This window comes from Piliocolobus tephrosceles, chromosome 2, assembly GCF_002776525.5.
Source record: "Piliocolobus tephrosceles isolate RC106 chromosome 2, ASM277652v3, whole genome shotgun sequence".
Classification (NCBI taxonomy): Eukaryota; Metazoa; Chordata; class Mammalia; order Primates; family Cercopithecidae; genus Piliocolobus; species Piliocolobus tephrosceles.
The window spans coordinates 151669958-151686985 of NC_045435.1; the positions used below are offsets into that span (position 1 = coordinate 151669958).

Genomic DNA, 17028 nt, shown 5'->3' on the forward strand with positions numbered 1-17028 from the left:
AAGAAGATTTGAGATTGGAGGGGCTATTATTATTATTATTATTATTATTATTTATTTTACTTTAAGTTCTGGAATACATGTGCAGGACGTGCAAGTTCGTTACATAGGAATACATGTGCCATGGTCGTTTGCTGCACCTATCAACCCATCAACCTGTTATCTAGGTTTTAAGCTCCGCATGCATTAGGTATTTGTCCTAATGCTCTCCCTTCCCTTGCCCCCCACCGCTCGACAGTCCCCGGTGTGATGTTCCCCTCTCTATGTCCATGTGTTCCCATTGTCCATTTCCCACTTATGAGTGAGAACATGTGATGTTTGGTTTTCTGTTCCCGTGATAGTTTGCTGAGAATGATGGTTTCCAGCTTCATCCACGTCCCTGCAAAGACATGAACTCATTCTTTTTTATGGCTGCATAGTATTCCATGGTGTATACGTGCCACATTTTCTTTATCCAATGGAGGGACTATTATTAGTACATGAATGATAGAGGGGTCTAGAATCCTGGAAATAGCACCTCCTTGGTTATTGTGCTTGATATATCATTTGAAATATGCCCAAATCAAGGTATTTGAATAATCGGGGCAGGACTTGTAGGTGCTTTGGGCTTTGCCCAAAAGTGATCACAGACAATTTGCACTTTAAGAACTTCTAAAGAACAACATAAATAGTTTACATAATAAGTAGAGTTGTGCCCAGCAAGGCAGCCCGTATCAATGTTTTGCACAATGTTTATACAACTCTACATATTACGTACACTATCTTTGTTGGTTTTTTTTTTTTTAATGCTTTTTAAAAATGCAACTTGTTTGCATTTTGTTTGTCCAAATTTGGTGACTGGTCACAGATCACTTGGTGTCCAACTGGCTTTTTCATAGCCTTTCAGTAGAAAAATAGAACCCCCTCAAAATAAGCACAATAACCTGACCTCTAAAATGTCAAGTTCTGCTGCAGTGGTGCCATCATTATTGTCACTGAGGACTTTTCAATCACCATGTCTATGTTATTTGGAATTCTGAATTTTCCGGTGGGATCTATGGCATTGAGACCAAAGAGGAAACAGGTCAGGCCCCCTCCAGGGAGGATATCTGCTCTTACTGTTGTAATACAGCATAAAGAGTGTGGGACTCTAGACTGCTGGCTGGACACTTCTCTCTGTTCTCCCCAGTGGGATAGTTAATAATGATGATGAACTTGGTGGGGGTGGTAACAAAATTCAATCTTGAAAAACAAACAACAAAATCCAATCACAAAATTCAGGTAGACAAGTGAAACCAATCTCTTGGGAATCAGATCTCTCCACTGACAAGTTTCTCTACTTTTAAATTGACCATTATGGATAAAATGAATGCTGAGTTCATAGAGAAGAAGAGAATTTGAACACTTGGTTACACTAAAGGAGAAGGTCCTTTTAGAACTAAATGGAGGCATCTGTTTTATTTAAATTAAGGGTCTGTAAGTACCAGCCAGGGACTGAGTTGACAGCCACTTCTGTAATAAAGTAATAAATCATGGAGCTGGTTAAGGAAGCAAGAAACACCACATTCTTGCTTTGTTCAACCAATTAGGCAATAAGCCATCTGGGTCCTTTTGTTAATTACCACCAAATACAACTTACACAATTGAATTCAGCCTTTTATTTAATTATATTAATTTATCCCAGCAACTTCAAAGACCCACAATGCCAATAATAAAGTTCACTTAAAAAACAGAAGGCTTTAAAAAATTTTTTTCTTCAATCACTAATACCCTTTACACGGTTGCCATCTGAGAATTTTTAGCTCCGTCTCAGTCTCAGGATTTAGGGAAATTTGTTTTAAATATAGATGAGTCTGAAGTAAGAAGACAGTGGCTAAAGTCTCTTCTCTAGACGGGATAATGAATCTACCTAGAACTGTTTGTGATGATGAAATGTTCTGTATCCGTGCTCGTCAATACAGTAGACCCTAGCCACAGGTGGGTAGTGAGCATTTGAAATGTGGCCAGTCCAGTTGAGGAACTGAGTTTTAAATTTTCTTTGATTTTAATGGATTTACATTAAAATGGCCACATTTGGTTAGTGGCTACCATATCAGACAGCACAGGTCCGGAGTGTGTTCTGAGGAAGGAGAAATGCAGTGAATCCTTGACTAAGCAGGTAGACAATGAATACACAGTTATGATAGGTATTGTTTGGAAACACTGCTCTTCCTGCCCAGTTTTTCTTATTTGAAGGATACTGTGTTCTGAGACAGCCCAAAGGAGATTAGCATCTTTAGGGGAAGATTTCTAAGCTGACCATATGGAAAGGTAGGTAACTCCATCTGGGGAAAAATGAATATGAATGGTGTTTATTAAATAGCAGAACCCATCCCATTCGGCAACTCTTATGGCTGAACTAGGTAAGCCAAGTCATAGCAAGGAAAGTCATTTAGCTCTTACTAGTCTCAGCTGTGCTCCAGATGAGCCGTGTTCTTCTCATACTCATGGACATTCAACCTGTGGACATATTTGGGGGTTCCAGACAGTTATATGGGCTCAGAGATGGCCCTGTCCACTCTCATGGACATTAACACCCAAATGTTACCTATCATAAGAATTTTGGCTCAGGCTCTGGCATTTTCCTCCCAGGGAGGTTTGCTTTTTTAGAAAGGTTGCTGTTTCTGCTCCAGTCAGTGCAAACCCTGTAACAGGGCATCAGGAGAGTTTCTCTTTTTCTTTTTTGAGATGGAGTCTCACTCTGTCACCCAGGTTGGAGCGCAGTGGCACGATCTCAGCTCACTGCAACCTCTGCCTCCTGCGTTCAAGCGATTCTCCTGCCTCAGCCTCCCAAGTAGCTGGGATTACAGGCATGCACCACCATGCCCGGCTAATTTTTGTATTTTTAGTAAAGACAAGGTTTTGCCATGTTGACCAGGTTGGTCTCGAACCCTGACATCAGGTGATCCGCCCACCTCGGCCTCCCAAAGTGCTGGAATTACAGGCATGCGCCACCGTGCCCGGCAGGAGAGTTTCTCAACTGTGAACACCTTTGCTAACGGAAATGCTCAAATTGTGCTGATACTTCCAACACCAACGACTAAAGAAGAATTGATTGCAAGGGAATCTGGTTATGGTTATGGTCAACCAAGTTAGAGAAGAGCTAGGGCAGGGGGAATAGAAGTAGATTCTCAGTAGGAAGGAAATTCTCCATAATGGGGGAAATTCTCATTAACATGAAAATATCTTTTCCCAGGTCTCTTGATGCCTTTCAGCTGCTGGGTTGAGCTGGAGAATTGGGACAAAGTGCTCTCGCATCTTCTCTCCAATCCTAAACCTCCTCTCTGCAGCTTCCTTTCCTTCCTCTGAGATATGGCTCAACAAATGAAGACAACATTTGTGCTAATAAACCCAATTCAGAGTTTTTGGAATATCAGGCCAATACATCTGCTTCACTCTTTAATTTCCATGGTTGGCCAAACAGACAATCCAAGTTAAGGCCATTTGAAGACAAATAAATTGATCCTTTGGATTTATGTATCCTGGAGGTGCTGCCAGAGAATGTCCAGGCCAGAGAGAAAGCAATTGTTAAGTGCTCAGCAGAGAAAAACAAAGAATCTTCTGTACTATGTAATAATCATTTCCCAGTGATGAAGACAACAGTATAATGGATCAACTTTTTTTTTTAAAAAAAAAGCATCCAGCAGACAATGAAATAAGGTGTGAAAAGGAGAAACTTCCTATATTCTTTCACGGACCTTTTTTCTCTCCTAACACCAGGAGCACAAACACAAAAGGATCAGCTTCATGAAATATATAAGCTCTTTAAGTTCACTTGGAGCTGAACTCTGATGGCCAAAATTCTCTTTTCCTCTGACACTGACATTCATCGTTCATCCACAGCACTGACCTGGTCAAATCGCCACTGCTGGCGGGCTTTTCCATCACACGGACGCAGGTACAAATCTTTATTGCTTTCTTGCACCACAGCTTCCATGCATTTCCCAGAAAGAATGTGGACAATCATCCCATTCTAAAAGGAGAAAAGAAAAAAGAAAAGAAAACCAGTCCCCCACAATCAGTCAGCAAAAGAGAATATTTTTAAGATTTGCACCAATCATTAAGAGAATAACAGATGGTGAGAACTGGCCTGGAAAGGAATTGTGGTATTTTGATTAACAGAAAATATAAATTAGGTAGCCCTAAAATTTGGATGTCACTCAAAACCTTAGGGGTAACTAATCCAATTATCTTTATTGTGGTTGTGTAATTGCATCATTTCTTAGAAAGTTCTGGTTAGTACAATTCCCAGAGCATGTTCAGTCTTTATGCTATATTTGTGACATTCATTGTTATCACTGTAGTTGTAAATTTCTGCTTTCAAAACGATTTAATCCACTTTACCGTCTGTTAATCCTGCAGTTAGGCACTGTTGTTCCAGGCTGGAGTAGTAATACCTCTAGGATATACTGAAGGCCTAAACCAGCCACGTTCAGAAGACCATGGCTATGCCCTGCTCAAAATCACCAGATTTAATATTGAATCCAACCTTCTCCTTTTCAAGAAAAAGTTAATTTCCTTATGAAAAGTTAAACAACCTTAACCAGCAATGCTGAAAATGCCTATTTATGTATTCATCCTTCATTTATTCATTTTTGAGATTGATACGGTTTGGTTCTATGTGCCCACCCAAATCTCACGCTGAATTGTAATTCCCAGTGTTGGAAGAGGGGCCTGGTGGGAAGTGATTGAATCATGGGGGCAGACTTCCCCCTTGCTGTTCTCTTGATAGAGTTCTCACACGATCTGGTTGTTTGCAAGTGTGTAGCACCTCCTCCTTCGCTCTCTCTCCCCCTGCTCCGCCATGTGAGGACGGGGCTTGCTTCCTCTTAGCCTTCTGCCATGATTGTAAGTTTCCTGAGGCCTCCTCAGCCATGCTTCCCGTACAGCCTTTAGAACTGTGAGTGATTTACGCCTCTTTTCTTCATAAATTACCCAGTCTCAGGTATGTCTTTATAGCAGTGTGAGAACAGACTAGTATAGAGATCATAATACTACCCCTTTAAAGTACACAACTTGGTGGGTTTTAGTATATTCACAAAGTTGTGCAACCTTCATTCCTATCTAATTCCAGAATATTTTCATCACTGTAAAAAGAAACCCACTACCCATCAGCAGTCACTCCCCACTCCTCTCTCCTCCCAGCAACTAATCATTAATCTACTTTCTATATTTGTGGATTTTCCTATTCTGGACATTTCATATAAATGGTACCATATAAATGTGGCCTTTTGTAACTGGCTTCTTTCACTTTGTGTAATTTTTTTTTTCCCAAGATGGAGTCTTGCTCTGTTACCCAGGGGGGAGTACAGAGGCGTGATCTCGGCTCATTGCAACCTCCATCTCCCAGGTTCAAGCGATTCTCCTACCGCAGCCTCCCGTTTAGCTGGGATTACAGGCACGTGCCATCACGCCTGACTGATTTTTTGTATTTTTAGTAGAGATGGGTTTTCACCATATTGGCCAGGCTGGTCTCAAACTCCTGACCTCAAGTGATCTGCCTACCTTGGCCTCCCAAAGTGTTTGGCACTGTGTGTGATATTTTTAAGGTACATCCATGCTGTACCACAAAACTTTTTCTTTCTTTTTTTATTTTTATTTTATTTATTTATTTACTTTGAGACAGAGTCTCTCTCTGTCACCCAGGCTGGAGTGCAGTGGCACGATCTTGGCTCACTGCAACCTCTGCCTCCTGGGTTCAAGTGATTCTCCTGCCTCATTCTCCCGAGTAGCTGGGACTACAGATGCGCGCCACCACACCTGGCTAGTTTTTGTATTTTTAGTACAAACGGGGTTTCACCGTATTGGCCAGGTTGGTCTCGAACTCCTAACCTCGTGATCTGCCTGCCTCGGCCTCCCAAAGTGCTGGGATTACAGGCATGAGCCACTGCACCTGGCCTCTTTTTTTAAAAAAAATTGTGATTAAAAACACATAGCAAAACTTTTACCATCTGAGGCATTTTTAAGTGTAAAGTTTAGTAGTTGATGTAGTTTGGATGTTGGTCCCCACCTAACTCTCATGTTGAATTGTAATTCCCAGTGCTGGAGGTGGGGCTTGGTGGGGGATGTTTGGATCACAGGGACAGATCCCTCATGGCTTGGTGCTGTCTTCATGATACTGAGTTCTTGAGGATCTGGTCATTTAAAAGTGTGTGGCACCCCCTCCCCCACTCTCTTTCTCTTGTTCCTGCTTTCACCATGTGATATGCCTGCTCCCACTTCATCTTCTGCCATGATTAAAAGCTCTCTGAGGCCTCCCCAGAAGCAGATGCCACTATGCTTCCTATACAGCCTACAGAACCATGAGCCAATTAAACTCTTCTTATAAATTACCCAGTCTCTAGTATTTCTGTATAGCAATGCAAGAATGGCCTGATAGGCCTGGTGTGGTGGCTCACACTTGTAATCCCAGCACTCTGGGAGGCCGAGGCGGGCAGATCACCCGATGTCAGGAGTTCGAGACCAGCCTGGCCAACGTGGTGAAACCCTGTCTCTACTAAAAATACAAAATCAGCTGGGTGTAGTGGCAGGCACCTCTAATCGCAGCTACTCGGGAGGCTGAGGCAGGAGAATCGCTTGAACCTGGGAGGCGGAGGTTACAGTGAGCCAAGATCCTGCCATTGCACTCTAGCCTGGGCAACAAGAGTGAAACTCCATCTTAAAAAGAAAAAAAAAGAATGGCCTAATACAGTAGTGTTAAATATATTCACATTGTTGTGAAACAGATATCCAGAACTTTTTCATCTTGTAAAACTGGAACTCTATAACCATTAATAAACAAATTCCCTTTTTCTCCTCCTCTACCTGCCCCTGGTAACCACTGTTTTACTTTCTGTTTCTATTAATTTGACTACTTTAGATATCTCATGTAAATGGAATCGTAGTTTTTGTTCTTTTGTGACGGGTTTATTTCACCAGCATAATGTCCTCAAGATATGCCCATGTTGTAGCAGGTGATGGGATTTTCTTCCTTTTTAAAGTTGAATAATATGTGTATGCCACATGTTGTTCTCTCTTCATCCATGATGGACACCTGGGTTGCTTTCACTTCTTGGCTATTGTAAGCAGTGCCAGCATGAATAGTACCTCATTCCTTTTGCTGGCTGAATGCTAATGACTTTTAAAAGTATTATTTACTAATGTCTGAAATATGCTGGGTGTATCTTACTCCCTAATCTTTTACTTATTATTTTTAAATGCTGTTTCTAAAGTGTATCTTATTCATAGGACTTGCTTAGAAAAATCCTTTATGATCATTTAGAAAGGACCTTAACTTGCCTTATAAAACTTCTCTGAGGCCAGGCACAGTGGCTCACACCTGTAATCCCAGCACTTTGTGAGGCCGAGGCGGGCAGATCACCTGATGTCCGGAGTTCGAGACCAACCTGTACAACATGGCGAAACGCTGTCACTACTAAAAATATAAAAAGTAGCCAGGCGCAGTGGCTCACACCTCACACCTCAATCCTAGCTATTCAGGAGGCTGAAGCACAAGAATCACTTGAACCTGGGAGGCAGAGGCTGCAGTGAGCCAGGATCGCACCACTGCACTCCAGCTTGGGTAACAGAGTGAGACTCTGTCTCAAAAAGAAAAAAAAAAAAAAAAAAGACTTCTTTGAGCATGTGTGGGCCCGTTGAGTCCTGCCTTCAGTTGGTCACCAAAGCCCCAAGTGCTTTGTTCTCAAGTGCTTATCGTGAATTTAGCTTAAGTTTTCTATCATACGATTTTCTTCTTTCACAGCCTGCTTTAAGAGTATCAATGCACAGGATTCTGCTTAGTCATTTTATCCTTTTTATTCCCCAGCAGAAGTTGAAGAAAAGAAAATTTTAAAAGATGTGTATTTATTTGTTTGTATGTTAATACCCCAACTCATTTCAGGAAGAATTGGAAGTGGAGAAAAAGCTGTGTATGGACACCGTGTTGATATTGTCATCTTCCGATCCTGATTCTGTATATGGGACCTGCCCACTCTCCCTAAGTACTGACATTCCTCCTATTTCCTCCCTAACTTCTGGAAAGGATCTATAGTTTCTTTCCCCCAGGATAATAGGGGTCAAAATTTTATGAAAATGATGAAATACTTACAGTGGAATTTGCATCAAAAGGAAGAAAGTGGTATCTATATATTTGCATCTACATTATATCTAAAGTTTCTTAGTGGGTGGAGGGACTTTGAATTGCTCCTAAAACCACACCACCAAGGTGGCTGAATGCTCCTTGTAACATGCCTCACCATCCTACTTGTGAACTGAGCCAATACACTTCAAAAAGAAGCGGATCCCTCTCTCTGCAATGACCAGCATCGGAGCTACACAGAGACCTGGCAAATCATTACACATGAAGATGCCAGTGGCCCAACTTTGCTGCTGGGTTGCCTTTTCCTCCCGCTGAGGCTTTACTGCCCAGCCACTAAGTTCAAAAGCAGAGGCAAAGGTCTATAATACCTGACCTCTTGGAACAGCCCAGGATGCAGTGCCAACCAGCAGTTCCTTCTGACCAGCGGCACTACCAGGCTCTTTCTGAACAGATCACTCACCTCCTGGAAGTCCCAGTGCTGCTGGCGGATGGCCAAGCCTTCCTCCGTGCAGTTCTGAAGAATCACCTGCTCCTCCCTGACAGCGAAGCACAGGTGCTGTGGCCTGCCAAAGTGAATCTCCTTCCTGCTGGTGTGCTGCAGGTACTGTGACAGAAGCAATGGTTGTTAGCGCAGCTAGAAAGAGATCCTCTCCAAAGCTGTAGAGGAGGTAAGAAGAACCCACTATACAGCTGAGGTCTAGGGGCAATCTTCAGGTTCTATTGGGGTCAGCAAGATCACATCTCATGGTCAAGTCCAAAAACATGCTGCTAGACTAGTCGTAGCCTCTGAAGTCCCCATATTCCAGCTGCTCTCACATTCATATTTACACATTCTGGCATGTTTCTCTGTTACTTTATTACTGTATCATAGGTGAGGCCATAAAAAGTGCTGTGTGTTTGGTTAGTATACTGTTGAAAGCACAGATGAGGAACCTCTCTGAAGCCCAGGTTGATGTCTTTCTGGAGAGCCCTGACCTGCTCCTGAAACTAATTTTCCTGCAGTTTATTGTATCTGCTGGCTCTCACTCATGGTTACTGTTTCCTCCAGTGTTTTGTAGCGTTGGATTGTGCACACCTTTGAGAGGGGCTTTCACTGTGAGGATCTTGTGAACATTCATTGGAAGGCATGTCCTAGAAAGACCATTTTCTGTTCGTTTCCGTCAGATGCAGCTTGAACTTACTTTTACATTAATTCTGTGGCTTACAGACAGGATCAGCTTCATGGGCATGTGACCTGTGCGGTCACGTGGGGCCTCGTGCTTAGATGGGTTTAATACTCTTGGTTTAATAAAGTTGATTTAATGCTCTGCTGTCACTGTCTTGAAATTCTTAATAATTGTCAAATTAAAGACTACATTGTCATCTTGCACTGGGCCCTGCGATTAGATAGCCTGTCCTGCTTGAGGATTCCCAAACTACACAATTAGTACACATGTGAACCTAAGCCCATATTAGATGCAAGCTTGTGGTTAAAAATTCTCAGGGGACAGTCATTTGTTTCCTACTCAAAGCCCCTGTAGGGACAAGTCCCTTGCCATTTTCCTGTGGCAGGGGGTGTATATTTCTAGTCAAACTTTTCAAGAACAGGTCACCCTTTGAAGGTCAAAGCTGGCTTGCTATGGGAGTTTCATTTCTGACTTCTCATCTCTTATGGGCTAAGGCGGGCTCTCATCACTTTTGCCTTGCATGGAGCCAACAGCTGTAGATTCCTGAGGCTGGCAGTAACCATCCCCTCATACTTGGTAGGGCAGCTTCGCCCATGTCCAATTCCTCTACTTTCAGTTGCCTCTTGTTTTTTGACCCCTAGAGGTTTCCCTTTCTTTCTTGCAAACTCATTTATCCATGAAAAAGGGTGTTTCATATTTTTTTATCCAGCATATCTTATCTAGGTGTTTATAGGGAAGGGCTTTCATCTTATCTAGTTTACAATATTGCAGGATCCTAAAGTCCTTACTATTAAAAAAAAAAGAAAGAAAGAAAGAACAAGAAAGAGCTAATATTCCTTTTGCATGAAGGAGGCTGTATTATTATTTTGTTTCTTTATTTTTTTTTATTCTTCTTTTTCAAACCCAAAATAATCTCTGTAGAGGCTGCATTATTCTTAACTGCAGGTGAGGAAACCAAGACTTAAAGAAGCCTGCCAGGATCACACAGCTAGAAAATGAGGGAGCTCAGATTCAAACCAAGCTATGCCTGACTGCAAAGCTAGAACAAATTTCACCCTACCATGTGGCTTCCTCACTCAGCACTTGATGTTTATGTCTGCATCCCTTGTGCCAGGTGTGAATGCCTACCAGTATGTCCTAGAAGACTGGTACAGGGCAGAGCCAAAGGAGGCCAGATGGATCCTGAGCATCTCCCTCCCACATGTTCTATAGGCCGACAGCCTGCCCCCAGGAACCCGGGGCCTACGCTGCCAAGCCCAGCCTCAGCCAGGCTTCCGTGCAGGGCTGGACCACAGACCCTCAGAGAGATGTTGTCTTTTGCCCCCAGGATGTTTGATTCTCATCCAGTGACTATCTCCAGGAAATTATACTTTGATGTTTGTTTTTATTAGGGGCCTTTGGGGTGTGATAACTTAAAAGTCCCTATCACAGCCTGAAAAGAGAGAGACTTGGGGACAAGCTAGGCTTTCTAGGTTGTCATCCAGTTGCGAAAAGAAGTGGACCTACCAGCCCACAGCTACCGTCGGTGGAGGATTTCTACCACTTTGGGCAGTTACTCCATGATGAAAATTTTGAAGAGAAGTATTACTCCTAAGATATAAGGAGACCTTCCTAATGACCAAATGATGCTGGAGACTGGAATGACCCTGCTGCCTCTAGATCCTTATCTTGATATGATTACCTTCTTCAGTCCTTGGACAATTGAACCCTGCCTGAACCTTGAAGGCTTCTGAGTTTGCAATCCCTGGGCTCAGTTTTCTGATTTTTCTTAGGTCAGTCACCTAGACCCTAAGCCTCAATTTTCTCATCTGTCAAATGAAAAGTTTGGCCAAACAGCCTCTCCATTTCCCTTTAACTAAGATGCTTTTATTTTCTAACAATGGCCTATGTCTGTGCTTACAGATGGAGGTGAGGTGAGGAGAGCTGTGATGGGTCATTACAGTGAGGGACCATGGCAGTCCAGGGACATGGGACCACAGAAAGAAGATATCTCAAAGGGAAGTAGGGGGCATCCCGGAAAAATGTCACCCACTTTCAAGTCTTCTTGGGCTATGATTCATCCTGAGAAGTCTGACTACCCACCTGTTGCTGCCGGCTGTCACTGCAAGGAGCCAACACCATGGGACAGTCCAGGAGGTTCCCTTCTGCTTGGCAGTCTGCACAGAGCCCAAGTCCAGTGTTGTGGAGCTGAAAGTGGACACGTGGGATTCACTCCACACAGGAGTGAATTCCAAATTCCACCCTCGGTCAGGCACCCTCGGTCAGGCACCATTCCTTTGCTGTATTCCCTGGAGTGTAGCCCAAGGTACATTGTTTAGGCCACAACAATGGGTATGGTCAAGCTGAAGCCACTGACCCTAAGGGACAGGCCTCTTGAAGGAGTTGCTTTGGAGTAGGTAATGGAGCAAAACCAGCCACCTTCTTCAGACTGGCATGGAGGCACAGGATGGACCCAAGGCCTCTGAGGCCCTGCTAAACTGTGAATGGTTGACCAGGGACATGGAACAGCTGAACATCTAGTTGTTGTCTTGGGAAGCTTCCCTCTCCCTCCCCATCTTCCCTGGGTCATGCCTTGCCTTTCCAGAGAACCTGGGCCTGGGTTCAGATGGGTACAGCTCAGGGTAGACATTAGCCAGAAACCAGTGGAATGTCCGACAACTCAGTCTCCTTTGCAGGTGCAAGCGTTCCATACAGTCTGGCTTCTCAACCTGGGGAGGAGAAAGACACAAGCAGGATGATGAAAGCTTGTCTTGCCCAGAATTCACATGGTTGGGGATGGAGTGGCTGGGAAGAAGCTGAAGGATCAGGACAGAAGGAAGGGGCCAAGACCACTCCAGGGCTGCAGTGGGGAGGGTCATGTGTTGGGAGAAGAAGGTCTGGAAGGGACAGAATAGCACAGATCTTCCCTACAGAGAGCTGTGGAACCAGCAAGACTGTAAGTGATATCAGCCCCTTCCCACACTCCCTCAAATCTCCAGTCTATAAAGACTATGATAAGCCAGGAGTGGTGGCTCACTCCTCCAGCAATTTGGGAGGCCGAGGCTGGTGGATCACTTGAGGTCAGGGGTTCAAGACCAGCCTGGCCAACATGGTGAAACCCTATCTCTACTAAAAATACAAAAAATTAGCCGGGGGTGGTGGCACATGCCTGTAATCCTAGCTACTCAGGAGGCTGAGACAGGAGAAATCACTTGAATCCAGGAGGCAGAGGCTACAGTGAGCCAAGATCGTGCCACTGCACTCCAGCCTGGGCGACAGAGCAAGACTCCTTCTCAAAAAAAAAAAAAAAAAAAAAAAGAGAGAGAGAGAGACTATGATATCTGTGCTTTAATGATTTTTCTGCAGAAATTGGCAAAATTGTGGAACTTTGCACCTAGGTTGGTGTAAGGAGAAACCACGATGGGCCTCATGGAGTCAGGTACTGACCCATAGGCAACTGAGATGAAGTTAGCTGGGAAATCATGGGCCAGGGGTTCGGGCAAGGCAAGTGTATCTTTCTTCACCTCTGGGTACCATTAATGAATCACTCCGTTGGGCTACACTATTCCCTCTGTTTGAGATTCTCCTTTATGATACAATTGTCCTAGGATGGAGATCCAGGCAAATCGTTAACACTAGTACAAATTGCTGTTTTTGACTATATTGATGATACAAAGAACTATACCCAAAAGTTTAGTACCAAATCATGGATACTTTTAGGGAAGAGAGAGGTGACAAGGATGGGTTGGAATGACCACAGACAAAAAAAGAGAGAACCCTTTCCTGGCATGGGGAGAGGAAGCAAGCTGGCCATGTCAGAGTTCCCATTTGATGGCCTCTAATCTGACAGTAAGACACGGTCCACTAGGCTGTGTGAAGTGCGCTTGGTTTGGTTCTGTTTTCTCTCTCTTTTAGACCTCAGCTGGAAATGTGGTAAGTCTGTTGTACTGAAATTCTCTCTAGACACTTCTCAAAGTGTGGTTCCCTGAGCATCTGCCTGAAGAATGCCCACGGAGCTTGTTAAAAATGTAGATTCCTGGGCCCTGCCCCAGAGACGATACAGTTGTTTGGGGTGGAGGCCCTGGAATCTGCATTTTAACCATTTCTCCTGGTGAGTCTTTTTCACACAAAGTTTGAGAAAAACTTCTCTAAGTCAGGAATTTCTTGTTTACTCGGTGTATTTACCCACCATGAAACCAAGGGGATCCATTACTTTTTCCTCTAAGTAAATTAGTATGTTTCTTGATGGCTTCTTGGCATTCTTTGTGTTTATTTGAAACCTCCCTACATCTTTCCCAGAGTTGGACTTTGCTACCAAAACAGAAACATTTCCTCATGTGAGTTCTATCACCTTTACTTTTCTTGATAAAGAGTTAAACTGATAAATCTACCCAATCTTTGTTTGACCTTGAATGAGGGGCAGGCTGACAACCAACTTTCCCTTCTGTAGAATTACATCTAACAGAAGAGAAAACAAGGAAATGTCCACGTCCCGAGCAGCAAAAGTCTGGCCTTGTCTTTTGGGTGCCCAGGATTTCTGTATCTCAAAATCCTTGTGGGGATTTTGGGGTGGATGGAGAAATAGAAATCTTTAGGGCAAAATTAACTTTTGGTTATTTAAATTTAAAGTAAATGCATGCTATCGAATACCTTCAGGGAGGCAAGAATGTCACCGAAACTTTGAAATCAAAGTAAGTGATAGGACATTTCCAAAGCATGAATTCATGGAAATGTTCAAAAGAGAGAGAAATAAAAGGAGCCCTCTGCTAATCTTCTCACTGACCAGTAAGGATGCCATTCTCCTTGCAGAAGTCATCAAATGAACAAAATGGACATCTGTGCATCAGAGAATGGACCCCCAAATGGATATAAGAAGAAAAAGGTACCTCACCTGTAGACTTTATGAAAGTAAGCCTAGCATTTATTCTCCAAAGCACTCTTTCACATTTCATTTTATAGTATACTCACAACAGTTAGTGAGTTCTTACAGGTTAAATGACTTTCCCAGGGTCAACAGCTTCTAACAGGTCAGAGTGTTATATCAGGCAGCTAGTCAGACAAAAGCAGGGCAGGGGAGGATTTTCCCCAAGCCCCCAACCTCCAGGGATGTCAGGCCGCCACCAGGTGTTGGTCAGGCAGCTGCTAACTGTCTTTCTAAACCAATAATTAGTTGCAGCTGGCACCAGAGAAAGGCAGTCTCTCCACAGACAGAGAAACCTGAAATTGGTGATCAGCTTCCCGATACGATCTCAGGAGTTGGGCAAGTGGGCTCAAGCATGTGCACTAAGAGGCAAAATGGTGGCGTTTTACTGGTTTAGACCTTCCTCCGGGAGTGCGCAACTGGTAACGCCGCAAGGGCGCATGCGAACAATTTCAGTAAACACACTGCGCATGCTCCCCTCCCAAGTGCTAACAGGCCACTGCACATGTGGACAGCCCTCCAGGGGAAGAATCAGGGAAGAAGGGACACACGCCCCCAGAAGCATGCCATTGTATAAGACCCCAAGTCAAAGATCAAACTGCACACTTGATCTATGAAGTTGCCCACTTGGCCCTGTTCCAAACGTACTTTACTTCCTTTCGTTCCTGCCCTAAACTTTCCTTCCCCCGCCCCCACCCGAGACAGGGTCTTGCTCTGGCTTCCAGGCTAAAGTGCAATGGGGCGATATCAGCTCACTGCAAACTCCACCTCCCTAGCTCAAGCCATCCTTCCACCTCAGCCTCCCGAGTAGCTGGTACTACAGGTGTACACCACCACGCCCAGCTAATTTTTGCAGTTTTTTGTAGACACAAGGTTTCACCATGTTGCCCAGGCTGATCTTGAGCTCCTGGTAAACTTTTTAATAAACTTTCACTCCTGCTTTACAACTTGCTTTGGTCTCTCACTCTGCCTTACGCCCCTCAGTTGAATTCTTTCTTCTGAGAAGGCAAGAATTGAGGTTGCTGCAGACCCATATAGATTCACCACTGATAACAAGAGCCAAAGGTTGATCTCAGGTTTATAAATCTTTTTGCCATCCATCCATTCCATCAATAAATGTTTATGGAGCACCTACTATGTGCATGGAATTTAACTAGGCATTGGAGATTTCAAGGTCAGCAGAATACTCTTCCTGCCCTTTTTGAGCTTGTAAGTTTGTGGAACATTTGTTGAGCGCCTTCTTCTTCTTCTTCTTCTTTCTTCTTTCTTCTTTCTTCTTCTTTCAGAGTCTCGCTCTGTCACCAGGCTGGAGTGCAGTTGCATGATCTCAGCTTACTACAACCTCCACCTTCTGGGTTCAAGCAATTCTCCTACCTCAGTCTCCTGAGTACCTGGGACTATAGGCACGTGCCATCATGCCCAACTACTTTTTGTATTTTTAGTAGAGATGGGGTTTCACCATGGTGGTCTTGATATCTTGACCTCATGATCTGCCCGCCTTGGCCTCCCAAAGTGCTGGGATTACAGGCATGAGCCACTGCGCTCAGCTGAGCACCTTCTATATACCAAATACATCCCTGCCTTCCCCCAAATTCAGACAGAACTACAGAGGACAGCTTCTTTATGGACCTCCAACTATTTCTGGAAAAGTATGGTGTCTACATTTGAGGATTACTGTTTCGATGTTAGAGAGCTAAGAGACAAAAAATACTAAAAGGTCGGACTCGTTCTAGTTCTCCTTCTGGTTCTCTCCCCACTTTTATTTAGCAACTCACCATCTCATGGGGCCTCAATTTTCTATTTTATAGAATAAAGGACTTGGGTGAATACAAACAAGCGCTTAAAAAATCCTGCAATCACCGTCTGTACAAGCAAACTGGATTTTCCCAAAAGCAGACCAATCATGCTCTAAAAAGTCATGTCAGTCCCCAATTTCTGTAATTGTCTAGAACAAAGTATATATTCACAGGTACTTCTAATTGCACCAACCAATGTGGGAAGAAGGTTGAAGTTCTGTAAATAATTTGCATACTGTTGCATTAGGCTGGCCACAGCCAACATGCCATGTCCTAATGAGCCTGTCTGGTGGAAAGTTAGTCTGGCGCATCAAAAATTATGTAATATTTAACACTTCTTTAAGAATTCTTTATAAATGCAGTCTGTGCCAATGTTAAGAAAATGTCCTCTGAAAGCAAAGAGCTAATACTAAATTGACATCCCAAGGGAGAAAAATAGCTGCTTTGGCCAAAAGAAACCCAAGAGATTAAAAACCACAGAAACTCTGTGGACCTCTACAGAACTCTGTAGAAGGCCACTTGCTCCCCATTGCTAATTGAATAAAGTCTAAAATGTGTAGCCTGACCCTCAGGGGCTCCAGAGTCTTCCCCCAACTCCTCTGGATGTCTGAGTTGAACCCATTCAGCCATTCTTCAGATGTGACCTTCCCTGAAAAGATGTCTGTCATGAGCCTGTCTAGGATGAATCACTCCCACCTTTGTTAACATTATCTCTTCCAGAGGAGCTCCTGCCCCACCAGGAACCTGATAAGCATCGGGTATGGTTCTCTGTCCCCTGTAGGACCCACCCAGGGCCTGGCACAGAGCAGGTGCTTGGTTGACCTTTGTTGACCATTAGTAGCCATGGCAATAATGATGGTATTAATAGTAAATACACAAGCAGGGCTTACTCAGTGCCAGGCACTCGTCTAACATGTTTTGGGTTTATTAACATATTTATTCATCCTAACAATGGAAGGAAAGCTTAACAAATGAGGAAGCAGAAACACTGGGTGTTTAAGTAACTTTCGGATCATATAACCAATACTTAAACCCAGACCATCTTGTTCTTGGAGTCCATGAGCTTAACCATCA

General features: G+C 43.7%; 1 protein-coding gene across 2 annotated transcripts in view; it reads right to left on the minus strand.

Moving 5' to 3' along the window:
- Positions 1-1195: 1195 nt before the first annotated feature.
- The window catches only part of GALNT15 (polypeptide N-acetylgalactosaminyltransferase 15), a 48078-nt gene continuing 32245 nt past the window's right edge, over positions 1196-17028 (minus strand). The window contains exons 1-5 of one of the 2 annotated variants that reach the window (XM_023207361.2): positions 14455-14579; positions 11835-11966; positions 11341-11445; positions 8553-8696; positions 1196-3988 (exon numbers count right to left, since the gene is read on the minus strand). In XM_023207361.2, the coding sequence (XP_023063129.1) occupies positions 3842-3988; positions 8553-8696; positions 11341-11445; positions 11835-11948 (510 nt within the window). In that variant the 5' untranslated portion in view covers positions 11949-11966; positions 14455-14579 and the 3' untranslated portion in view covers positions 1196-3841. Of the gene's footprint in view, positions 3989-8552; positions 8697-11340; positions 11446-11834; positions 11967-14454; positions 14580-17028 lie in introns of those variants that run through there. The other variant, XM_023207360.1, reaches the window with a different exon arrangement.